The sequence below is a fragment of the Carcharhinus amblyrhynchos genome, chromosome 3 (genome assembly GCF_965287045.1).
Source record: "Carcharhinus amblyrhynchos chromosome 3, sCarAmb.v2.hapA, whole genome shotgun sequence".
Classification (NCBI taxonomy): domain Eukaryota; kingdom Metazoa; phylum Chordata; class Chondrichthyes; order Carcharhiniformes; family Carcharhinidae; genus Carcharhinus; species Carcharhinus amblyrhynchos.
In genome coordinates this window covers 35842659-35869609 of record NC_137326.1, presented here as the reverse complement: position 1 = coordinate 35869609, position 26951 = coordinate 35842659, and the positions used below count along the sequence as shown (strand labels likewise).

General features: G+C 42.8%; 1 protein-coding gene across 4 annotated transcripts in view; it reads left to right on the top strand.

Annotated features, from left to right (window-relative positions):
* Positions 1-3301: 3301 nt before the first annotated feature.
* Positions 3302-26951, top strand: part of prickle2b (prickle homolog 2b) — a 281903-nt gene continuing 258253 nt past the window's right edge. For 2 of the 4 annotated variants that reach the window (XM_080183206.1, XM_080183199.1), the window contains exon 1: positions 3302-3502. Coding sequence is in view for 1 of the 4 variants with exons in the window: in XM_080183183.1 (XP_080039309.1) it covers positions 19905-19928 (24 nt within the window). In the remaining 3 variants the exon portion in view is untranslated. Of the gene's footprint in view, positions 3503-19895; positions 19929-26951 lie in introns of those variants that run through there. The other 2 variants (XM_080183190.1, XM_080183183.1) reach the window with 2 other exon arrangements.

Below are 26951 nucleotides of genomic sequence, written 5' to 3'. Positions count from 1 at the left end.
GATCTGTCGTGGCTCAGTTCCACATTCCCGCCCTCTCCCCATAACCCTTAATCCCCTCACTTATCAAAAACCCATCAACCCGCGTCTTAAAAATATTTAGTGAGACAGCCTCCACCATTTCAACGGGCAGAGAATTCCAGAGATTCACCACCCTTTGAGTGAAGAACTCTGTTCTAAACTGCCCCCCCTTTATCTTGAGACTGTGCCCCCTAGTCCTACTGTCCTTTCTGAGCGGGAAGAGCCTCTCCACCTCTATCCTATCCATCCCATTCATCATCTTATACGTTTCAATGAGATCTCCCCTCATTCTTCGAAACTCTAACGAGTACAAGCCTAGTCTATCCAGCCTCTCCTCATAGCTCAACCCCCTCAACTCCGGCATCAGCCTAGTAAACCTCCTCTGCAATCCCTCCAAGGCCAAAATATCCTTGCATAAGTACTGCGCCCAAAACTGCACACAGTACTATTGGATTGAAATTGGCAGAAGTGTATTTATGGTGATACATATAATCAAGTATTAGCGATAACAGTTATAAGGTTATTCACTGATGAACCATAGATGTGTGATCTTTGACAATTTATCTTTCTTTTAGCCAATGGCATTATGGTTTATTAAGATATCTGTCAATTAGGTTTTCCACTATATTACTTTCCAGGATCAACTCCACTAAATCTTTCTAAGTCATAAGTAAATGAAAATAATCTGTGCTGGGTACTGTAAGTAATCTTTTGGGGTTATAACAAGTGGAATTTGGCCAATAATTATAGCAGTGAGAGAAATATGTTCATGTTACTTATTATAGAGAAGGATAGATATTAGGAATGGTTTCCCCTTCCTCACCTCTCAACTGACTAAAGACAGATGTACTCTAAAAGACGAGGTGTCTTGACCCCCCTTGGTGCAGTAATTGTCCAGTAGATGAATGACAGGTTTTCTTGTATGTTAAAAGAAATACGTTTATTATTCAACAAAAGAGAAAACCAACCACACCCACTCGCACACTCATATAGACACACACATTCAGGAAAATATTTTGAGTACAAAAGGTAGCATACATCCGGGCGATGGAAGTTCAAATAGTAATTCCTTTCTGGTCCACCGAAAAATAGTTTCTGGAGGTTTAGGAAAACAGGTTTGTTCTCGTTCATTGCTTGCAGTGGCAGATCTCTCTAATTTCACTCTTCTTGAAATGCAGTCAAAACCCTGTAGCAGCATACAGGGTTCCTCAAATGGAGGAGTCAAGGCTAACCCGATGTCACTGTCTATCGATGGATTAAACGCAGGGTGGCGTTCCCTCACTAGTCTGGACCATTCTCCTTTTGCTTCTCTAAAATTGTGTCTTATTAAATATCCTTATCCAAAATAGAGTTTTAGTCATGTTACCAAAGTACTTCAGTCCATTGTCCTTATCAATGGTTTCTGACAATGAAGTCATTATCAAATATTGATGTGCGAGTTAAACCCATTCACATTCCATCATGATAGATTAAGGTTTTTTTTCAACACCTGTCCTCTGGATTTCAACTCCAAAGCTGAGAAGTCTGTAGGTAATATTGTGAAACAATTTCTTTAATGATTTGAAGATGGGCAGCCATTAACCAGAGGAAAGGTTTGTTGTATTTAATGATTTCTCAAAGATAGATTCTAAGACGTTGTTCCTATCTTAACGGCTTGGCCAGATATGAAGGTTAGCAAGGGGTCTTATGTCGTTCTATGTGTATTGACAGAAAAAAAAATCACCTGACCTCTCAAATTGTCCGTTCTCCATTTGTTTTAATGTAAATTTCGAATTTATACTCGAAGTCCATATTGCGTAATGACATACTTAAACATGTTTTTAAGTTGTATCTCAGTTGTATAATTTACGTTACTGATTTAATGTGGAACTTTTTTATATAGAGCTCTCGTGGTTATAGCTATGAAAACAGTATGTTAAAACACACAAACAGACTTTCGTCTGTGGTAGAGAAAACAAATATATTTTAAATTGATTGTTTACAAATTACTGAATTAATAAGTAAACGAATATATTTATGATGTACTGTTATTGCAAATTATTAGACGCACTCCCATGTAATTTTAAAAATAGCTATTATCTTTTTGTACTACGTTACTAAACATACTTCAAGTGATTAGTAATCGAGGTAGGGTTAATTTCATGTGCCCACTTGGACACAAAATCGCTGAAGTAAATGTTGAATCAAACATTGGTTTGTTCTGTTTTTGAAAGAGTTACTCCACACAAGGTTGGATCCACCTTTTTTCAGGCACCTGTTCCACAGAGCCTTAAGGGAAGGAACTGTCAAATACTTGGCTTGCTTCTTCATCTTGCGTTCAGTAACCTTAACCCGTTATGATTTATTCAATACACACGTTTCAGTCTGTTAATATGTTATACTTTGCCATGTTGCTTCAAAAAGGCAACTGCAGTTTATTATAAGGATATTTTTATGACTGTTGTCACTCACAGTAAAATGAACAAGAGGCGCCAACATTCAACCAAAAATTAATAATCGAGTTAGAGTTAATTTTATAGGCACATTCAGATTGCCATTATTTTTAATTGGAGAATAAAAAAGAGAACATCAGCTCTTTTTTTTAATTTGCACTTTGTTGGCCAGGCACCTATTGCACAAAGCCAGTGCCTTATCGCACATGGTGGTGGGAAGAACAAGCGCACTTGTTGCTTAATCAGTGGGGAAGGTGAGATGGTTTGAAACAATTTGCCTCAAATCGGATGTGCAAAGGGAGGGGAAAGAGTGTTGCAGCCGTAAGGGTTTCCATAGCACCGGGATTCAGGGGCGCTAAAAGCAATGCGATGGGGCGGGCGGTTGCTTCAAGATGTTCCGCAGTGTCCGGATACCATGCGTGCCCAGTGCAGAGCGTGCTGAATGAATGGTGTGTATTCAGTGGGGGATGCGGGTGGAATGGAGACAAGGAGGTGCCATGGTGGATGTAGGCTGGCAGTAGTGCTATCTGTGTGGGAGCGGATGCAGGTGCTGACTGACAGCTGCAGTGTGTGTGTGTGTGAGATGTTGCAGGTTATGTAACCGGGGGAGTGCAGCGCTGCCTCAGGTGCCGCTCCGTGTGAGGCGCGCGGGGACGGCACGTGGCGCGAGCGCGTGCCTGCCTGCCTCCCTCCCTCCCGGCCGCGCGCTGTCCTTCAGCTCGCGCCGCGCCCACAGGTAGGTCGCGGCCGCTCCGCCAACACCGACAGCTAACGGCGTTCACTCCGAAAAACATTCCGTGTCATATACCTGTCTGTCTGTCTCCCCCCCCCCCGCCCCTCTGTCTCTCCCTTCATTTCCTATCGTTTGCCGGTGGTCCACAGCCCCGTTTATTTTTTTGGGTGGGGGAGAGGAGGTGTCCCTCAGAGAGAAAGAGAGACCAGTCCATCCAGAGAGAAGCTGCCCGTTTCTTCCCCATTCGAGGACAACAACAACAACAAGGTTTCATTTTCTTTTCCGCCGACCGACTGTTGCTGATCTCGGCTGTTTTCAGGTTTGTGTTGATGTTGTATTTCGCTGACAGTCACCTTACAGCCTCGAGGATCTATCTATCTATTTGTGTGTGCCTGTGAGCCTCCCTCCCTCCCTTTCCCCCGTGGTGTCACAGCTAACGGCCCCTACCCCACACATTGGCACCGGCCGGGGTGAGGCAGAGCGCAGCTTTGCACCAGCTGCTACACAGCATGCAGCTGGTACAAGCAAGCTTGTCCACCCACCCATCCACCTTTCACAAACCAGCCGCCCCCCGCCACCTCAACCATTTAAAACACCCAACCTGCATTACCAGAACAAATATTTGTGCATGCTGTAAAGCACGGTTTCCCCCTTTTAAAATAAACGTCTAATGGTGTGATGATTTAAAATGGAATGTAAGTTATTTTCACAGAGGTCATAGAATTCCTACAGTGCAATTTGGCCCATTGAACCCACACCAGCAACAATCCCACCCAAGCCCTAACCCCACACACTTACCCTGCTAGTTCCCTTGTGGACTGCCTAGTGGTATTGCTGCCTCATAGCACCACCTGCTTGGGTCACTGTGTGGAGTCTGCACGTTCTCCCTATGTCTGTGTGGGTTTCTTCCAGATGCTCCAGTTTCCTCCCACAGTCAAAAAGACCTGTTGTTAGGTGCATTGGCCATGCTAAAATCAGGTTTACTAGGCTGATACTGGAGTTGAGGGGGTTGAGCTATGAGGAGAGGCTGAATAAACTAGGCTTGTACTCGTTGGAGTTTAGAAGAATGAGGGGAGATCTCTTTGAGACGTATAAGATGATGAATGGGATGGATAGGATAGAGGTGGAGAGACTCTTCCTGCTCAGAAAGGACAGTAGGACTAGGGGGCATAGCCTCAAGATAAAGGGGGGACGGTTTAGAACGGAGTTGAGGAGGAACTTCACTCAAAGGCTGGTGAATGTCTGGAATTCATTGCCCGTTGAGGTGGTGGAGGCTGCCTCGCTAAATATTTTTAAGACGCGGGTTGATGGGTTTTTGATAAGCGAGGGGATTAAGGGTTATGGGGAGAGGGGGGCGGGAATGTGGAACTGAGCCACGACAGATCAGCCATGATCTTATTGAATGGCGGGGCAGGCTCGAAGGGCTGGATGGCCTACTCCTGCTCCTATTTCTTATGTTCTAACTGAACAGGCATTATATTGTGGCAACTAGGGGATTTTCACAGTAACTTCATTGTAATGTTAATGTAAAGCCTACTTGTGACACTAATAAATAATCTTAAAAAATTTAAACTTGACATTAAGGAGCAATTTAGCATGTCAAATCCCCAAACCTAACACATCTCTGCGTGTCAAGGATTCTTCAGGTTTGCAACTGTCCACTTTAAGGGCACATGGGTTTTGCCCAGGATGCTTTAACATATACTATAATTTATTGCTTTTAAATAAAATGCCCCAGTGTTGTAGAAATTCTCATTTTTTGGTGTTATGAACAATGCCAAGTATCTACTTGAAGTGAATTAGGCACACTTACAGGAATGGAAAATAACTCATTTTCACTCATTCCTCTTGAATAGTTTGAGAAGGTGATGTGGTAGATGGGGTTGTTATCTGGGGTGAATGATGCCCACAGAAACACCAGCATGTATAAAAGTCTCAAAGTTTTGCTAACCACAAGATCAGATAAGTATTTATTCTTCCCTACCATGAAGTGTATATTCTCTTAGAGAATGGTTGCCAGTATTCTATGCTCATAGTCTAGGTAAGATTATGCTACGTAATAGGGTATTGGGTGGTGGAGTTAATTGGAGCCAAGTGATAAGAGCCTCCACTCTAGATGACAGACTGAACCAAGATAACTTCCAATTTTCCCTGCAGATTCACTTGCCTTAGAGAGTTGACTTAATTCCAGTTGCTAAGGCCAGATTTGTCAACTTGAAACCACAACCATCCTCCCTCAAGGAGGGACATTTTGCTGCAGTTGTACAGACCTTGGTGAGATCTTATTTGGAATACTGTGTCCAGTTTTGGACTCGTTTGACAAAAGATATAATTGCATTAGAAACAGTTCAGAGAAGGTTCACTTGACTCATTCTTGGGATGAGGGGCTTATCTTCTGAAGAAATCACTAGAGAGGTAGTGCTTGATAGACCAATGGGACTGAAAGTGGACAAGTCCCCAGGACCGGATGGAATGCATCCCAGGGTTTTGAAGGAAATGGCAGAGGTGATAGTGAATGCCTTAGTGATTATTTATCAAAATTTACTGGATTCTGGGGAAGTGCCGGAAGATTGGAAAACGGCTAATGTTACGCCGCTGTTTAAAAAAGAAAGCAGTCAAAAGGCAGGGAATTAGAGGCCAGTTAGTTTAACGTCTGTAGTTGGAAAAATGCTTGAATCCGTCATCAAAGAAATAGCGAGGCACTTAGAAAAAATGGTTTAATAGAGCAGACGCAGCACGGATTCGTTAAGGGGAAGTTGTGTTTGACAAATTTATTGGGTTTCTATGAGCATGTGACTAGTGCGGTAGACAGAGAGGAACCGGTGGATGTGGTGTTTCTAGATTTTCAAAAGGCGTTTGATAAGGTGTCTCATAAAAGATTGCTACAGAAGGTTAGGGTGGGTGGAGTTGGGGGTAAGGTGTTAGCGTGGATAGAGGATTGGTTGTTTAACAGGAAGCAGAGAGTTGGTATCAATGGGTGCTATTCTGATTGACAGTTGGTGACTAGTGGAGTGCCGCAGGGATCGGTGCTGGGGCCTCAGCTATTTACCATTTATATAGATGATTTGGAGGAGGGGGCTGAGTGTAGGGTGACGAAATTTGCTGATGACACGAAGATGAGTGGAAAAGCAAATTGCGTGGAGGGTGTGGAAAGTCTGCAGAGGGATCTGGATAGGCTGAGCGAGTGGGCGAGGACCTGGCAGATGGAGTACAATGTTAGCAAGTGTGAGGTTATCCACTTTGGCAGAAATAATAGTAGGAGGGATTACTATTTAAAGGTCGAAAAGCTGCAGCATGCAACGGTGCAGTGGGACCTGTGGGTTCTTGAGCACGAGTTGCAAAAACCCAGTCTGCAGGTGCAGCAGGTGATCAAGAAGGCGAATGGAATGCTGGCCTTTATAGTGAGCAGGATAGAATATAAAAGCAAGGAGGTCTTGCTGCAACTGTACAGGATACTGGTGAGCCCGCAGCTGGAGTAGTGTGTGCAGTTTTGGTCGCCGCACTTGCGCAAGGATATTTTGGCCTTGGAGGGAGTGCAGAGGAGGTTCACCAGGCTGATACTGGAGATGAGGGGGTTGGACTATGAAGAGAGACTAAATAGACTGGGTCTGTACTCGCTGGAGTTTAGAAGGATGAGGGGGGATCTTATAGCGACATATAAGATAATGAAGGGGACAGATAGGGTAGAGGTAGAGAGATTCTTCCCACTTAGAAAGGATAGCAGAACTAGCGGGCACAGCTTCAAGATAAGGGGAGGGCAGTTTAGGAGGAACTTCTTCACTCAAAGGGTGGTGGATCTCTGGAATTCTCTGCCTGTTGAAGTGGTGGAGGCTACCTCGCTAAATATATTTAAGTCACGGGTAGATAGGTTTTTGACAGACAAGGGAATTAAGGGTTTTGGGGAGAAAGCGGGAAAGTGGAACTGATCCACTTCAGATCAGCCATGATCTTATTGAATGGTGGGGCAGGCTTGAAGGGCTAGATGGCCTACTCCTGCTCCTATTTCTTATGTTCTTATGTAAGAAATGTTGGAGTTTAGAAGGATGAGAGTCCTCTTATTGAAACGTACAAGATCCTGAAGGGATTTCACAGGGTAGACAGCTGGGGGACAGACAAGAACCAGGGAACACAGTTTAAGGATGAGGTTTACCGTTTAAGGAAGTGATGAGGAGTTTTTTTTCACAGAATCCCTACAATGCTGAAGGAGGCCATTCGGCCCATTGAGTCTGCACTGACTGCAATCCCACCCAGGCCCTATTCCCACAACCCCACATATTTACCTGAATAATCCCCCAGCACTAGGGTCAGTTTTGCATGACCAAGCAACCCACACATCTTTGGATTTTTTTCTCTCGTAGGATTGATAGAATGTGGAATTCTTCCACAGAAATCAGTGGATGCTGGGTCATTTAATTTATTTAAGGTGGAATTAGACAGATTTTTGATAGACGATGGAGTTGAGGTTATGGGGAGCGAACTGCAAATTGAAGTTGAGATCATAACCAGACCAACCATAATCTTATTGGATGACAGAGCAGGCATGAAAGGTTGAATGACTTACTCCCACTGCAAAGTTCAATGTTTGAGCAGAAATCCTTGAAAAAGGTGTAAATGGTCTTTTATACTTTTTTTCTTGGGTTTCCATTGATTTTCTAAATATACTTGTTGTTGGAAAGCCTCTACAGAAATTCTACTTCCATAAGGCCTAAGACTTAGGAGTAGAAGTAGGCCATTTGGCCCATTGAGTCTGCTGCACAACACAATGAGATATGACTTATCTAATGTGAACAAGATCCTCAACTGTACTTTCCCTCCTTATCCCATCACACTTGATTCCCTTACTGATTAAAAATCTTTTTATCTCAGCCTTGAACATAATGATTCAACCTCTACAGCCCTCTGCGGTAAAGAATTCACTACCCTCAGAGAGAAGACATTCTTCCTCATCTCAGTCTTAAATGGGTGATCCCTTACTCTGAGATTATGCCCTCTGGTTCTAGACTCTTCCACAAGAAGAAGTAATTGCTCAATATCCACCCTATTAAAATCCCAAGAATCCTATTTGTTTCAATAAGGTCACCTCTTGTTCTTCTAAACTCCACTGAGTATAGGCCCAACCTACTCAACCTTCCCCCATAGGAAAGTTCCACCATTACCAGGATCAACCTTCTATGTTTTAATATTCTCTTTGTATCAGTTTTTAAATGAAAGTTGATATGAATATTTCAAAGAATACTACACAACTAGATGTAACAATGTAATGTTATCCTGGCCAACTTTTCCATTTTAAATTGTTTTTATTAATTTTTTTTAAATATAAAAACATACTCCACACCACTGTTGCAATTTGCTACCATTTTGTACAAAAAGGCTTGAGCAATTAGGCTTAACATCCTACTTAACCTAACTCTATCTGCATCACATCCCCTGCACCACCACATCCCTTTCACTTAAATACACGTTTCCTTTAACATGCAATTTAACACGTGTTGCGTCACCTTCAGTTTCATAATGTCATAATGAATCCTCCTTTCAGTTCACTGCAGGATTAGTTTATAACATTATTTGAAATCAAAATCTCTCAATATTTATATTGATGTTCAAAAAATTACATAACTTTCCTGTGTTTTGGAAAGATTGCATTGAGTGAGCGAATGCCATCTTTCCACAGACCCATATGCAACCTAATCTTTACCATGCTCGTTTTATTTCCCAAAGGAAGAGTCTGCATAAATATTTCCAACTTAAATCATCAGAATTCTGATACATTCAACAGTCTTTGTATCTTTGTTAACTATGGCCTGTTCATCAAAAATAAAATTTCTGCACCCCAACAGCTTAGGACCTGCAGCGAAAATGAATCTATTTATTCCTTGGACAAAGGAACAAAGAGATCTGTGACTACAGATACATGCATCACAAAAAATATCAAGTTAGATTGATAAGACCATAAAGACTACTAACAAAATACTGGAAATGCGGAGGAGCTGGACACCAAAGCAATGAGGATATTTTAAAATGGTATGGAACCTTGACAAGACCACATTTAGTGTCGTGTCCAGTCCTGGTTTCCATATGAAATAGAAGCAGAAGTAGATCATACCACCCTTTCAGCCTGCTTCCTCGCCCAATAAGATTAGCACTGAACTTACATGTTAACTCTATTTTCCTGCCCTTCCCCCAGATTCCTTGATTCCCTTAGTGCCTATTGATCTCGGTTATGAATGTGTTAAATGACAAAGCATCCAGAGGCCTATTGAGTAGAAGGATATCCAAAGATATACAACCTTCTGAGTGAAGAAATTTCTTCTTGTATCAGTCCTAAATGGTTGACCTCATCCTAAGATTATGACCACTAGTTCTAGATTCTCAACCTGGCGAAACAACCTCACAGCACCTTCACTGTCGAGCCTTTGAAGAATTTGTACATTTCAATGAGATCACCTCATTCTTCTCAACTTTAGAGGATATAGGTCCATTCTGCATTCTTCATGTTGCAGTAGGATATTAACAATGGAGAAAGTGCAAATGCTACCCAAATTTATATGGTGCAACCAGCAGGATAGAATGAGGAAATCGGGAGCTTTTTTTTATCTAAAAAAAAATCAAAATTCATGTTGTATTCCAGGAAGCCAGTTAGTTAAAGACAGGTTTAACATGCCTTTACACACCTTTAAGAGGTACACATTAAGAGGATAGACTTCCTAACCAACCACTACAGTTTTAATCTGTGCCTATTTATAGAGAGATAAAGTGATTGCCCGGTTTGTACCCACTGCTTGCATACAATTAACCAAATTAATATACAATTAACAGATATGATACAACTCAAAAATTAATTAAAGATTTTGATGACGATCTGGAGAAACAGTAACTGTGAGAGTCCAAAGCAAGTGGACATAAATGTAAAATAGCCACAAAACAAATCAAAAGATAATTTAAGAGAATTTTATTAATGCAATGGCAGATGGAGTTTTGAAGGAGATGATCATTAACACATTTAAGGGAGATTTGATGCAAACAAGCAGGAAATAGAGGAATGGATAGAGTAATAAGAACTAACTATATGAAGAAGAATCTTTTCTGATGTATGTGCTGAAACTCCTAGTTCCATGCACAGACTCTATGAAATAATTTGACAAGTTGAATTTATGTCTATTCTGGACCCTTCAGTCAATGCTTCCACCAAGTTGCATGTGCACAGACCTGGCACAAGATGTCTCCTTTAAGATACATAGAAAATAAGAGCCAAGAACTATATTTTACTTCCTCTTGAATACATGTTTTGGAGTGGCACGGTAGCACAGTAGTTAGTACTGTTGCTTCATCGCACCAGGGACCTGGGTTCGGTTCCCAGCTTGGGTCACTGTCTGTGTGGAGTTTGCACGTTCTCCCCGTATCTGGGTGGAATGCTCTGGTTTCCTCCCACATTCTGAAAGACATGCACTGGTTAGGTTTATTGACTCGAACACGTGCCGGACTGTGCCAATTAGGGAAATTTCACAGTAACTTCATTGCAGTGTTCGTGTAAGCCTTACTTGTGACTAATAAATAAACTTCAACTTCATGTTTTGGCCTCAACTGCTTTCTGTGATAGCAAATTCCACAGGTTTATCACTCTGGGTGGATAAATTTCTCCTCATCTCAGTCCTGAAAGGTTTACCCTTTATTTTTAGACTATGACCCCTGGTTCTGGACACCCTCATCTTGGGAAACATCCTCCCTGCATCTACCACGTCTAGTCCTGTTAGAATTTTATAGGTTTCTATGAGATGTCCGCTCGTTCTTTTGAACTCCAGCAGAATAATCTTAATTGACTTGATCTCTCCTCATATATCTGCCCTGCCATCTCAGGAATTCATCTGATAAACCTTTGCTGCATTCCAGCTACAGCAAGAACTTCTTTCCTCAGATAAGGGGACTAAAACTGTGCGTAATATTCCAAGTGTGGCCTCACCATGGCCCTGTACAATTAAAGTAAGACATCCCTGCTGCTATACTCAAATTCTCTGGCTATGAAGGCCAAATGTACCATTTTTTATTTTTACAGCCTTCTGCACATGCATGATCACCTTCAGCAACTAGTGTATGAGGACGCACAGGCTTTGTTGCACATTCCTCTCTCTTAATTTCTAGCCATTCTGCCTTCCTGTTTTTGCTACCAAATGGATAACCTCACATTTATCCATATTATACTGCATCTATCATGCATTTGCTCAGCTTGTCCAAATCACACTGAAGTATCTCTGCATCCTCCTCACAGCTCATCCTCCCACCCAGCTTTGTGTTATGTGAAAATCTGGAGATATTGCATTTAGTTCCCTCATCTAAATCATTAATAGATATTGTGAATAGCTGGAATCCTTATATTGATCCCTGTAGTATCCCATGAGCCATTGTCTGCCATTTGGAAAAAGACTAATTTATTCCTAATCTTTGTTTCCTGTCTGCTAACCAGTTTTCTATCCATCTCAATACACTACCCTCAATCCCATGCACTTTTATTTTACGCGCTAATCTCTCATGTGAGACTTTGTCCAAATAAACCAAATCAACTGGCTCCCCCTCGTCAACTACTAGTTATGTTCTCAAAGAAATCAGGTAGATTTTTCAAGCCTGATTTCTCTTTTGTAAATCTGTGTTGATTCTTTCTGATCCTGTCATTATTTTCCACGTGTTGTGCTATTAAATCCTTGATGATGGACTCTAGAATTTTCCTCACTACCAACTTCAGGCTGACTGGTCTATAATTTTGTGTTTTTTCTCTACCTCCCTTTTAAAATAGTGGTGTTATATAAGCTACCGTCTAATCCCTAGGAACTGTTCCAGAGTCAATAGAACCTTGGAAGGTGCCCACCAATGCATCCACTATTTCCAGGGCAACTTCCTTAAGTACTCTGGGATATCGATGATCAGGCCCTGGGGATTTATCAACCTTCAATTCCATCAATTTCCCCAACACCATTTCAGTCCTAATACTGATTTCCTCAGTTCTTCCCTCTATTAAACTTCGTGTTCCCCAACATGTCTGGTACGTTATGTGTATCCTCCTTTGTGAAGACAGAACCAACCAAAGTATGTATTTAGTTGGTCAGTCATTTCTTTGTTCCACATTATAAATGTCCCTGTTTCTGACTGTAAGAGACCTATATTTGTCTTCAATCATTTTCTGTTCACCTATCTTAGAAATCTTTACAGTCAGTTTTTTATGTTCCCCATAAGCTTATACTCGTACTCTATTTCTCCTTCTTAATCAATCCCTTGGTACTCCTTTGCTGAATTCCAAACTGCTCCTAATCCTCAGGTTTGTTGTTACTTCTGGCCGGTTTGAATGCCTCTTCCTTCGATCTAATACCATTGTATGCCATGGTGTGTCATCTTTCCTGTTTTACTTTTGACTAATCAAAAGTTGGACTGGGGTAAACACAGCAAGAAGTCTCTCAATACCAGGTTAAAGTCCAACCAGTTTATTTGGTAGCAATAGCCTCTAGCGAATACTCTGAAAGCTAATGGCTTTTGCTACCACTAAACCTGTTGGACTTTAACCTGGTGTTGTGAGGCTTCTTACTGTGTTCACTTTTGACTAACCAGGAATGAAAAATTGTTGCAGTTCACCCATACACCTTTTTGAGTGTTTGCCATTGCCTATCCACCATCATCCCTTTTAAGTAATGTTTCCCAATCACTCGTAGTCAACTCTCACAATACCATTGTAGTTTCCTTTATTAAGATTTCAGACCATAGTCTTAGAATCAGCTATGTCACTCTCATCTTGATGAAGAATTGTATCATAATATGGTTGCTCATTGCCAAGGGGTCTTGCACAACTAGATTACTAATTATTTTCTCATTACACAATGCCCAGTCTAGGTTGGCCTGTTCTCTCATTGGTTCCTCAATGTGTAGCTACAGAGAACCATCCCCTACATATTCCTGGAATTCTTCCTGTAAGGTACAGTGATAATTTGATTTGCCCAATCTATATGCAGAATAAAGCCACCCATAAATACAACTGTTCCTATATTTCATGCATCTCTAATTTCCTGTTTAATGCCATTCACAACATCACTACAATTTGGGAGTCTGTATACAAACCCCTTCTGCCTGACTGTTTCTCAGTTGTACTCATACAGATTCCACATCATCTGAGATAATTTCTTTCCTCATTATTGTGTTAATTTCTTCTTAAATCAGCGATGCAACTCCACCGCCTCTTTCTTTTTGTCTGCCCTTCCTAAATACTGAACACCCTGGATGTTAATTTCCTATCCCTGGTCACCCTGCAGCCATATTTCCATCATACCCATTTACATCGATTCTACAAGATTAGTTCATCCACTTTATTGCAAATGTTCCATATGTTAGGGCTCAAAGCCTTGTCCCTTTCCCACTATTTTTCACTGAGGCACTGTTTGATTCTGGCCTTTTATTTATCCTTCTATCACTTATTTCCCCTGCTGACTTTTGTTTCGGTCTTTGATTTCTCCCTCCTCTGACTCCTTCCCCTATCATTTTAGTTTAAACCCTCCACAACTACTGTAGCAAATACTCCCCCAAGGACCTCAGTCCTGAGTCTTGCCCAGGTGTAACCCATTCAATTTGTACTGGGCCCACTTTCCCTAGAACTGATCCCAATGTCCCAGGAATCAGAAACTCTCCCCCTCGCACCATTTCTTCAGCCATGTCTTTATTTGAGATATCAAACTATTTCTATTCTGCCAGCATGTTACATTGGCAGTGTTCCTGAGTTCACTACCTTTGAGGTTCTACTTTTCAACTTACTTCCTAACTCCCTATAGTCTGTTTTTAGGACCTCATCCCATTTTTAACATATGTCATTTGTATCAATGTTTTCCACAACCACTGGCTATTCACTCTCTGTCTTCAGAATGCCCTGTAATCACTCCAAGACATCCATGACCCAAGCATCAGGGAAGCAACATTCCATCTTGAAGTCTCATTTGCAGCCACAGAGATGCGTATCTATTCCCCTTACAACTGAATCACCTGTAACAATTGCAATCCCTTTTTACTCCTCCCTATGCAACTAGAACTAACCGTAGCTCAACAAACTGAGTGGTTGCTGCTCCCCGCTTCCCCTAAACGAGAGGTCATGCCCCTCAATAGTATCCAAAGCTGTGTATCTTTTTTTTGCAGGGGAATAACCACATGAGATTACAGCACTGCCTGCCACATTCTCTTGTTCTGCCTGGTGATCACCCATTCCCTTCCTGCCTGTGGAATCTGAGTCTTCAGTGTGACCACCTCTCTATAAGTGCTGTCCAGGATACTATTGACCTGGATGCTCCACGGTGCCCCAGCTGTCAATCTAGCTCTGAAAACCAGGCTACGGGACCTGCAACTGGAGGCACATCCTGCATGTATGCTGGCCACTGGCACTGGAAATGTTCCTGACTTCCCACATAGAGCATGAGGAGCACATTACATTATTGAGTTCTCCTGCCATGACTTGCCTTTTTAAATTAAACCTTTTGGGAAGATGCTTGGTATCAACTAATATCAATTAGTCTAGGGCCCTTCTTTTCTGATCCTCTCTACAGAATATAGTTCTTAGAAGCTTAAGACCATGAAAAAACTTACAAATTATAAGTGATAAAAGCAATAAATACTTACTCAACCTTACCCACTACTTAACAATTGGCTCTCTCCCTTGTAATCTCCATTCCTGCTGTAGGTAAGATCACTCTGAAGATTAAAAAGTTAGCAAAAAAAATCAAAAAATGACCTTTCCCCACCGCACCAAATTCTGAACACTGCTCCTAATTTCCCAGTTAACCACACTCATTCTGGCTGCCTCACTTAGGATGTGTTCTCTCCCATTGCTTGTCCACATGTGTGGCCACGCAAAAACATTTACAGGTACCACAAAAAAAAGTGGATGTTAGCTTCAAAACTGTTCCCACACAAATATTTACAAACTCCTTTTTGAAGGAATTAATGTATTCAGCCTTCACTATCTTTTGCTGTAACCAATGCCTGCTACTCTGGACAAAAAGTAAATACATTTCTTTAGGTTTATTCATTGTTTTAAGCCTATGCCCTCTAATTCTGTGCCAGCAAAAACCAAAACATTATATTTGAATGTGTCATCAATGCCTCCCAACATTTTAAAGTTCTACATCATTTGTCTCCTGTGTTTTCTGCAGTTAAAATAAAGTTCAATGCAATGTCTTTCCTAATAACTAAAGGTTTCAAATCCCAGAAGATATTGACCTTGCATATCCTGCCATTTACATAGACAAATAATTGGTAGGATTTAAGTCTTGCAGTCTACAGTAAGAACTTAGAGACTGCAAGTAATGCATCTAAGTTTGCTGACTATACAAAGCTAGATGGGAATGAAGCTGTGAGGAGAGCATGGAGACTGCAAAAAGATGTAGACAAGTGAATGGGCAACAGGGTGACAGGTGAGGTATCATGTGTAACTGAGATTATTTATTTTGGCAATAAGAGTAGAAGAACAGAATATAAGGCATGAAACTTGTAAAGGTGGAATTGGGAAGACAAAGTTGGTATGCAGGTATAGCAAGAAATTATGAAAGCAGATGGCATCTGGGTGTTTTTTGCAGGGGAATTTGAATCCAATGATAAATGTTACTACAGGTGTTGATGAAACCACACTTGGAGTGGCGTTCACAGATTTGGTCTCCATATTTTAGGAGGGATATACTTGCATTGTAGGCAGTACAGTGAGGCATCACTAGATTGGTTCCCAAGATGAGAAAGTTGACTTATGGTGAGAGGCTGAGGACTTTTGCTTATATTTCTAATGTTTAGACGAATGAGAGATAATCTCTATGCCTGGCATCTATCCATCTTGGGACATGATGGAGGGAACTGTGATGGGGAAACTGGGACGGAGGAGGTTCGCTCCCAGGTAGGGGAGGACCGCAGGCAGTATGGGAGGGAGGTTAGACAGGCGGTGGAGATGGGAAATGCCCAGACTGAGGGGCTGAAGTGTATATATTTTAATGCAAGGAGTGTAGTGAATAAGGTAGATGAGCTTAGGGCGTGGATTGCTGTTTGGGATTGTGATGTGGTGGCCATTACGGAGACTTGGATGTCTCAGGGACAGGACTGGGTACTTCAGGTGCCAGGCTTCAGGTGCTTCAGGAAGGACAGGGAGGGTGGCAGAAGGGGTGGTGGAGTGGCTCTGTTGATCAGGGACAGTGTCATGGCTGCAGAGAAAGAGGATGTCGTGGAGGGACTGTCTACAGAATCTCTGTGGGTGGAAGTTACAAACAGCAAAGGGTCGAAAACTTTGCTGGGTGTATTCTATAGGCCGCCCAATAGTGACAGGGAAGTTGAAGTGCAAATAGGGAAACAGATTCTGGAGAGATGGTTTAATAACAGAGTTGTCGTGATGGGAGACTTCAATTTCCCAAACATCGACTGGAATATCCCTAGCGTAAGGGGTTTGGATGGGGAGGAGTTTGTTAGGTGTGTTCAGGAAGGTTTCCTGACACAGTATGTGGATAAGCCTACGAGGGGAGAGGCTGTACTTGACCTGGTACTGGCGAATGAACCAGGGCAGGTGATGGATCTTTTGGTAGGAGAGCATCTTGGAAATGGTGACCATAATTCTATCTCCTTCACAATTGCGTTGGAACGAGATAGGATCAGGCAGGCTAGGAAGGTGTTTGTCTGGGGTAAGGGGAGATACGAAGAAGTCAGGAAGTTACTTGGACAAATAAACTGGAAGGAGGCGTTCTTAGGGAAAAGTACCGAAGGAAGGTGGCAGATATTCAAGGAATGTGTGTCTGGAGCTCTGAATGACAACGTTCCGATGAGACAAGGGGGTTTTGGTAGGTCGCGGGAACCGTGGTGCACAAAGGCTGTGTTGAACCTAGTCAGGAGGAAAAGGACGGTGTACAAGAGGTTCAGGGAATTAGGAGAGGTCAAAGATCTTGAGGAGTATAAGGACTGTAGGAAGGAACTTAAAAGGGAAATTAGGAGAGCCAGAAGGGGTCATGAGAAGACCTTGGCGGGTAAGATTAAGGAGAATCCCAAGGCCTTCTATAAATATGTGAAAGGTAAAAGGATAAGAAGAGAAGGGATAGGACCTATAAAAGGTGAGGGGGGAAAGGTTTGTGTGGAACCAGAAGAAATGGCAGAGGTGCTTAACGAGTACTTCGCCTCAGTATTCACAGTGGAAGCCGATCTGGGAGATTTTGTTATGGATTTGCAGCAGATGGAAAAGATTGAGTACGTGAATATTAAGGAGGAGGATGTGTTGGAACTTTTGAATTCTATCAAGGTAGATAAGTCGCCGGGACCAGATGGGATGTACCCCAGGATACTGTGGGAGGCGAGGGAAGAGATTGCAGAGCCCCTGGCGATGATCTTTGCGTCGTCAATGGAGACGGGAGAGGTTCCGGAGGATTGGAGGATTGCGGATGTAGTTCCTATTTTCAAGAAAGGGAACAGAGATAGCCCGGGAAATTACCGACCGGTGAGTCTGACCTCAGTGGTTGGTAAGCTGATGGAGAGGCTTCTGAGGGACAAGATTTACGAACATTTGGAGAGGTTTGACATGATCAGGAATAGTCAGCATGGATTTGTCAAGGGCAGGTCGTGCCTTACAAGCCTAGTTGAGTTCTTCGATAATGTGACTGAACACATTGACGAAGGAAGTGCCGTGGACGTAGTGTACATGGACTTCAGCAAGGCGTTTGATTAGGTCCCCCATGCAAGACTTCTTGAGAAGGTGAGAGGGCATGGGATCCAAGGGCCTTTGGCCTTGTGGATCCAGAACTGGCTTGCCTGCAGAAGGCAGAGAGTGGTTGTGGATGGGGCTTTTTCTGAATGGAGGTCAGTCACCAGCGGAGTGCCTCAAGGATCTGTTCTGGGACCCTTGTTGTTTGTCATTTTCATAAATGACCTGGATGGGTAAGTAAGTTCGCTGATGACACGAAGGTCGGTGGTGTTGTGGATGGTCTGGAAGGATGGCAAAAGTTGCAGCAGGACATAGATAGGATGCAGGACTGGGCGGAGAAGTGGCAGATGGACTTCAACGCGGATAAATGTGTAGTCGTCCATTTTGGCAGAACCAACGGGATGAACGAGTACACTGTCAAGGGCAGAAGTCTGAGTAGTGTTGAAGAGCAGAAGGATCTTGGGGTCCGGGTCCACAGGACTCTTAAATCGGCCTCGCAGGTGGAGGAGGTGGTCAAGAAGGCGTATGGTGTACTGGCCTTCATTAATCGAGGGATTGAGTTTAGGAGTCGGGAGGTAATGCTGCAACTTTATAAGACCCTTGTCAGGCCTCATTTAGAGTATTGTGCGCAGTTCTGGTCGCCTCACTATAGGAAAGATGTAGAAGCTATTGAGAGGGTACAGAGGAGATTTGCAAGGATGTTGCCTGCACTGGGAGGCATGCCTTATGAAGTTAGATTGAGGGAGCTGGGACTCTTCTCCCTGGAGAGACGAAGGTTGAGAGGCGACCTGATAGAAGTTTACAAAATGTTGAGAGGAATAGATAGGGTGGACTCTCAGAGGCTATTTCCCCGGGTTGAAATGGTTGCTACGAGAGGACACAGATTTAAGGTGCGGGGAGGGAAGTTCAGAAGTGATGTTAGGGGTAAGTTTTTCACTCAGAGGGTGGTGAGTGAATGGAATCGGCTGCCGTCAGTGGTGGTGGAGGCGAACTCGCTGGGGTCTTTTAAAAGACTTCTGGATGAGCATATGGGGTTTAATGAGATTGAGGGTTATAGATAGGTCTGTAGGTTGGTAGGTGTTGATGTGATCGGCGCAACTCGTGGGCTGAAGGGCCTGTTTGTGCTGTAGTGTTCTATGTTCTATGATGCATGGTGCCCAGGATGTCATCTGTTTTGGCTGTAGAGGCCAATTTGAGCGTAGCAGTCTCCATGCAGCTAGCTCAGACGAATAGCATTGGATTATATACTATATAAGAGGGGGCTGGAACTGAGTAGAAGGTCAGTGGTTAATGAGAGCTAGGAGAGATTACAATAAAGATGTAGCAAAATTTTAAGAACATGTGACAGATGGCCTGGTGGGGGGGAGGGTGAGCGAGGATTTTGAATTAGGACAGAAATGTTTGGGATATATTTTTAAAAAAAATTAAGATGGAGGACAAGTGTCAGAATCTAAAGTTATTGAATTAAATGTATATATTCCAAACATTTTTTGTTCAAATGCAAAACCCTCTCCCCCACCAGGCCCTCTGTAATTTATTCATAACTTTTGCTACATCTTTGTTGTAATCTCTCCTGGCTCCTAAACTGAGAAAATCTACAGTCCTTTACTACTCTGCTCCAGCTTCTTGAACAGTATATAATCCAACACATTTTTCCCTCTCTTCAGCTCCAAAGAAGTCACAAGGACTTGAAATGTGAATTGTTTGTTTTCCCTACAGATGTTGCCCGATCTGCTGAGCTTTTTCAGCATTCTCTGTTTTTGTTTCAGATCTCAGCATCTGCAGTTTTGCTTTTAAGAGACTAAAGGGTCTTGATTGTTTTCCCCTGGCTGAGGAATCTAGAACACAGGCACGGTCTCAGGCTACAGGACTGTTCATTTAAGACTGAGGTGAAGAGAAGGAATTTCATTGTATTGGCAATGTTTGGAATTCTCTAAACCAAAAGTTTTGGTTGCACCATTGCTGTCTATGTCAACTTTAAACATATTCAGATCTGTGTAATCTTGGGATACGTGGAGCAGGCAGGAAAGTGGAGTTAAAGTCCATGATTGTATTGAATGTGGAACAGGTTTATGAAACTGTATGGTCTACTCCCATTTGTTCTTAAATTTGAAATATACTTCATAAAATGAATTGAGGAAATCTATAATCCTTTAGTAGTGATGTCATTGTCACCGAGAATTCAATAAATATAAATCACTAGATCTGTCACCCTTTTAGTATTAGCAGTCCTTTATTGACACTTTTTTGTAACCAGCACCGTTTAGTGCAGTTGTAACCATGCCCATTAATCATTGACTTTCACGCCTTAAATTATTTAATTGTCTTTGTTTTCCGGTTCAGATTTCAGAAGTTTCAGAAACTGCAAGCAGGCTTCATTCACTGCATACTTTCTAGCAGCCCCTCTGACTCACTCACGTTTTGAGGTAGATTTTGCATTTGTTTTTATTTTCAATTTTTTTCTGTTCCTTGGTTCAGACTGATTATACTCTTAAGAATGGGGAAACTTGCAATTTTTCTGATTTTCCATGAGTACAAATCTAAATTTTCTAGTATCCATAACTTACCTGTTAATTCCTGACATTTTTCTTTGCATGACTGATTTATGAAAAAATTTGCAAATTGCGATCATGGCACAAATTTGGTCACATTGTCTAAATCAATAAATATACACATAAAATATGTGTTATACGGGTAACTACCCTCTTGAATGCTAATACTGCATGTTAAAATTGGAAAAAGTATATAAATCTGAAATAAACTACAACTTTTAAAAGACAAAGGCATATATAAATTTAGAATATTAATTTGATGCTGTTGCTTGTGTGTTTTATTAATCACATTTGGGACACTTTGAAGTGTTTCATAAAATATTTCTTAGGGTTTCCAGCTCTCAGAAGTAGGCAGACTTGTTTAACCCAATCTCAATTATTCCTTGTTTATTTTGGCCTTGGTTGAAGATGTGCCAACCTCATTAATTTTGTACTATACTTGGTTCTGTGCAAAAATGCAAATTAGATTTATTTATTTTAAAACACATTTTTCAAAGTAGCTTTGAAGAATTGAGTTGTGGTCATTTGATAGTCAGATCGACACAATTGTACCATGGGATTATTTTTCTATTTCGTTTTGGTTAAAAATAAGTAGACAAAGAAGTGTTGTTGCCAGCTCAGTTGCCTTCTAGCCATTTTGAATTCACCCTCATATGCTTGAATAATATTCAAAGGCGTTTTTTGTGACTGTGATGACTTCAGCCAGGTTAATGAGGTTGGCTTGCTAGATTATGAACTCCCTGATGAGTCCTAATTAATGGTTAAATCAGGGAATTTCACGCTCCCTATTTAAAGCAGGTGTGTCAGTCTCCCAGCCTGCATTTAGCAGGGAGCAACTGGAGAGCTGACTGTGTACATAAAGTAACTTGGTGATAGGACTTTCGCCTCTGGAGTTATTACAGTGGCAATGAGGAGAAAGGAGTGATCTGAAGGAACTTGCTGAATCACCGCATGTATTGAGGATAAGCCATTGTTGAGAAAATATGCTGCTGTTGGAAAGTTGGACTCACTTGACCCCACAGGGGAGGACTGCGCCCAATACATGGAAAGGATGAAGTATTTCTTCAGGGCAAATGACATAACCTCAGATGAGAAGCAAAGGGTTATCCTGCTGACTGCATGTGGACCAGCAGCTTTTGCGATGATGCGCAGTTTAATTTGCCCAGAGGCACTGGACACAAAGTCCTTCCAAGACCTGTCAAACTTAGTTCAAGAATATTATGACCCTGAGCCACCCCTGATCCTGTGGAGGATGTTTTTACTCCACATTTTGGGAAGTGGGGGAGTCAATCACCAATCTCCTAACAAGGCTAAGATGTCTGGTGAAGGCTTGGGAATTCGGGGGACACTAAATGAGATGCTGCAAGACCAGTTGGTATGTAGATTATTGATATGACTATGCAGAACTGTCTGTTTCTGGCCCAGTTTGACTGTAAACAGGTATTATAGCTGGCTTGTTAGAAAAATTGACAAGGGGAACGCATGAGCTCCAAGGTATCCTGATGGAGGTAGAGGCCAACACCAAGGATTAGGGGTTAGGGGATTACTGCTACAGGGCAGGCCACCACATAGCAGCCCTCCAGAAGGATACAAGGGGGCCCAAGTCTGCCTATAGAACTGCACCTAGACAAGGTCATGTTAAAGCCAGAGTGACAGCAGTTTCTGTAGAGCCCCGCCCAACACAATATTACAATGTTGGTCAGTGACAGGATGCACAGAGGAAAAGCAAGTCCCCTAAACCAACATGGCCAAAAAGAACATGTAGGCCAAGGGACAGGAGAATGCACAACCTCTGCAGAACCTGGATGAAGTTCTCAGGAGATTTGCAGCAACAGGAATGCGTTTGAAAAGGGAGAAATGCATCTTTTTAGCACCACAAGTAACCTACCTCAGATACAAAGTGGATAATTCGGGCCTATAACCTCCTGGAGGATTGGGTGCAAGTGATAAAAGATGTCCCGGCCCCACAACCGTCCAGGAGCTACAGTCGTTTTTAGGACTGTAACGTACTATGGGAAATTCACACAGAATACATTCTGGATCCCCTCCACTAGTTGCTATAAAAGGGACAAACTTGGGAATGGTCGGCCCATCAGGACATGGCCTTCAAGAAAATTACACAGCAACTCTCATCCGACAATGTATTAGTGCATTATGACTCCAAGAAGAAATTGGTACTCAGCTGTGACGTGTCCCCAGATGGAGTTGGCGCAGTCCTGGAACACAGGTGGCAGAATGGACAAGAGCGGCCAGTAGCATATGCCTCCAGGACCTTGGCAATGGCAGAGCAAAGATGTACCCAAATTGAAAAGGAAGAACTGTCAAAAATATTTCACCAGTATTCATATGGGCGAAAATTTATGATCATAACAGATGATAAACCCTTGCTGAGCCTACTGAAGGAAGACAAAGCAGTGTCGCTGATGGCGTCAGCCCGGATCCAGCGTTGGGCATTATTGCTGGCAACATTTCAATATCGATTGGAGCACCAACCAGGGACAAGAGTGGCAAATGCCAATGCCTTAAGCCAGCTACTGTTACCGGACTCCCCACCATTAGTACTCAGAATGGAGGAGACTATGATGACATTAAACTTTCTGGATACCCTCCTGGTGGATGCACACAATATATGCCAGTGGACACAGGAAGACCTTGTATTGGCGAAGGTAAGCACCTAGTGCTAACAGGACAGCTGGAAAGACCAGTCCATCCACAGTTCCACCCATAGTGGAGCAGAAGGGAGCAGATAGCAGCATCCCATCTTCTACTGTTACGTGGAGCATGGGTCATCATCCCAAGGCAAAGCCGTTGGGCCATACTGGCCGAACTACACCATGGGTACCCTGGAGGATCAAAAAAGGAGGAGTTACATCTAGCGGCCTGGTCTCGAAACTGGTAGGACAGTGCCAGAAGGGGCAAAAGGCACCACCGGCAGCCCCACTGCATCTGTGGGAATGACCAGGTAGACCATGGTCGCAACTCCATGTCAATTTTGCAGAGTCGTTTATGGCGTCCATATTTCTGGTGATAATTCATGCCTATTCTATAAACTAAACTCGGCAACACGATGGCAACTGTTGAGAAAGTGTGTACCTTGTTCGCAACACACGGGATCCCAGAGATATTAGTTTCCAATAATGGTTTAGTGTTCATCAGCGTAGAGTTCACAAAATTTATGAAATCAAATGGGATCTGTACATCAAAACAGCACCTTACCACCTGGTGTCAAATGGGCTAGCAGGGACAGCAGTCCAGACATTTAAAGACTGGGTTGAAAAAACAGCCAGAGATCTCATTAGAGACGCAACTCTCAAATGTGGTTATTTGACTATAGGACCATTCCACATGCCACCATGGGAACTGCGCCAGCAGAGCTATTGGTGAGCAGATGGCCCCATACCAGACTGAGCCTGTTGTTGCCAAACCTGGGAGGAAAGTTGGAAAGATACCAGGAAACCAATGCAAAGGCCATAACAACACTTGCTGAGAGAAGCACTTTGAAATGGGGGAGAGAGTTTGGGTTAGAAATTATGTAAATTGACCTGCCTGGGTAAATAGAACAGTCAAATTCAGGACCGGACCGGTATCCTACTGAGTACGGGTAGGCGAGTCAGTGGTAAGGAAACCCCTGGACCAGATCTGGGCCTCAAGCTCTCCACCAGTTCTGGAACCGAGTCCACCCTGCAGCCCTAGTCCCCCTTGATAAGCCAGTACTGCCTTCCCTGCACCCTTGATGGGGACCTCGGGATCCGAAATGGACATGGGATGAAGCTGCAGCGATATTTTTTTTTCTCTACCACCTGAAGTGGATGAGGCACCTCCAGCGTTGGCTGCAGAAGAGACGGGCACCCAACTGTCACACACTGCTGACATCAGAGGCCGAGTTGGAGGATCCTGACCCGGCACTCAAATGAAGGAAAAGACACCTGAGGGAAGCAAACGGAGAGGATTCCTCGGAGTTTGGTGGTGGGGTGGGAGGAATGTAATGACTTCAGCCAGGCTGATGAGGTTGGCTTGCTAGAGAATGAAAAGAAATATCTAATGAGTCCTAATTGATAAATCAGGGCGTCTTATCAGCCATGATCAGCCATGATCTTATTGAATGGCAGGGCAGGCTCGAAGGGCTAGTTGGCCTACTCCTGCTCCTATTTCTTATGTTTCTTATGCTCCCTTTTTAAAGCAGGTGTGTCAGTCTCCCAGCCGGTATTCAGCAGGGAGCAACTGGAGAGTTGGCTGTATACAGAAGTATGACGCAAATAAAGTAACTTTGTGATGGGACTTTTGCTTCCATGGAGTTATCACAATGACCCTTGTAGCTCTTGTACATACCCTTGAATAAAATATACTTTAAATTGTGCCATGATTTTAACTTTACTGGACAATCCATTGATGATTTGGCCAACTATAATGTCATGGGACTGAACTATGAAGAATGACAATTGAACTTGAATCTATTATCCTTGAGAGGGATGGTGGTCACTAAAATGTAAACTCATTAACTTACATTAACCCTGCAATGAAGTTACTGTGAAAATCCTCTCGTTGCCACACTCTGGAACCTGAGGGAGAATTTGCATGGCCGATGCATCTTTAGCTCTGTGGGAGGAAACGCACAGACATGGAGAGAACATGCAGTCTCCGCACAGATAGTGACCCAACCAAGGAATCGAACCCAGGTCCCTGGTGCTGTGAGACAATAGTGCTAACCACTGTGCCACCTTGAGAAAACCACATCAAACTGAATATCACATGAGAACAAATAAATAAAATGCAAAAGCAGCACTGATGTATGAAAAGTAGTATTTGGACAACATAAGTATACAGCTTTAGGAAAAATAGGATGAAAATTGGAGGTTGGGGAAGGTATTAGTGATTGTGAATTTAAAATTGTTCCAACAAACCACAGAATCATAGAAAATTACAGCTCAGAAACAGGCCTTTTGGCCCTTGTCTGTGCTGAACCTTTTTTTTTGCCTAGTCCCACTGACCTCCACTTGGACAATATCCATCCACACCCCTCTCATCCATGAATCCGTCCAAGTTTTTCTTAAATGTTAAAAGTGACCCCGCATTTACCACCTTTATCCGGCAGCTCATTCCACACTCCCACCACTCTCTGTGTGAAGAATCCCCCCCCCTCCCCCAATATTCCCTTTAAACTTTTCTCCTTTCACCCTTAACCCATGCCCTCTTTTTTTTTCTCCTCTAGCTTCAGTGGAAAAAGCCTGCTTGCATTCACTGTATCTATACCCATCAAAATCTTAGAAACCTCTATCAAATCTCCCCTCATTTTTCTACGCTCCAGGGAATCAAGTCCTAACCTATTCAATCTCTCTCTGTAACTCAACTTCTCAAGTCCCGGCAACATTCTTGTGAACCTTCTCTGCACTCTTTCAACTTATTTACATCCTTCCTGTAACTAGGTGACCAAGTACTCTAAGTTCGGCCTCACCAATGCCTTATACAACCTTGCCATAACACTTCAACTTTTATACTCGATACTCCGATTTATAAAGGCTAATGTACCAAAAGTATTCTTTACGACCCTATCCACCTGTGATGCCACTTTTAGGGAATTCTGTACCTGTATTCCCAGATCCCTCTGTTCAACTGCACTCTTCAGAGTCCTACCATTTATCCTGTACGTTCTACTTTGGTTTGTCCTTCCCAAGTGCAATGAACATACTCTGCATGCAGACAGTTTTGACACAGGAATACATTTTAAATTAAGAGGATCAAGTCTAACAATGTCAAAATGTCAGTCACAAAGAAATCACTTAATTCCTGGAAGTCCAGGAGATTTTTTTTTCATTCGTGGGATGTGGGTGTTGCTGGCTAGACCAGCATTTATTGCCCATCTCCATTTGCCCTTGCGAAGGTGGTGGTGTACTATTGCTTTGAACCACTGCAGTCTGTGTGTTGTTAGAACATCCACAGGGTTGTCAGAAAGAGAGCTCCAGGATTTTAACCTAATAACATAGAGAGAATAGCAACATAGTTCCAAGTCAGGATGGTATGAAGAAGATCATGCAGGGTAGTGGTGTTCCATTGTATCTGCTGCCCTTATCCTTATAGTTGGTAGAGATTGTTGCTTTGGGAGGTGCTTTTGAAGGAGCTTTGGTGAGTTTCTGTTGCTGCAGTGCATTTTGAAGATGGTACACATTGCTGCTACTGTGCATCAGTGGTGGAGGGAGTGAATGTTTGATATGGTGGAGTGGCACAGTGGTGAGCACTGCTGCCTCACAGCGCCAGGGACCTAGGTTCAATTCCTGGCTTGGGTCACTGTCTGTTCTCCCCTTGTCTGCGTGGGTTTCCTCCCACAGTCCGTGCTGGTTAGATGCATTGGCAATGCTAAATTCACCCTCAGTGTATCCGGACAGGCACTGGAGTCTGGCGACTAGGGGATTTTCACAGTAACTTCATTGCAGTGTTAATGTGAACCTACTTGTGACCCTAATAAATAAAACTGAATTAAACTTGAAACTTGTGGATGGGTGCCTGTCAAGTGGACTGTTTTGTCCTGGATGGTGTTGAGCTTC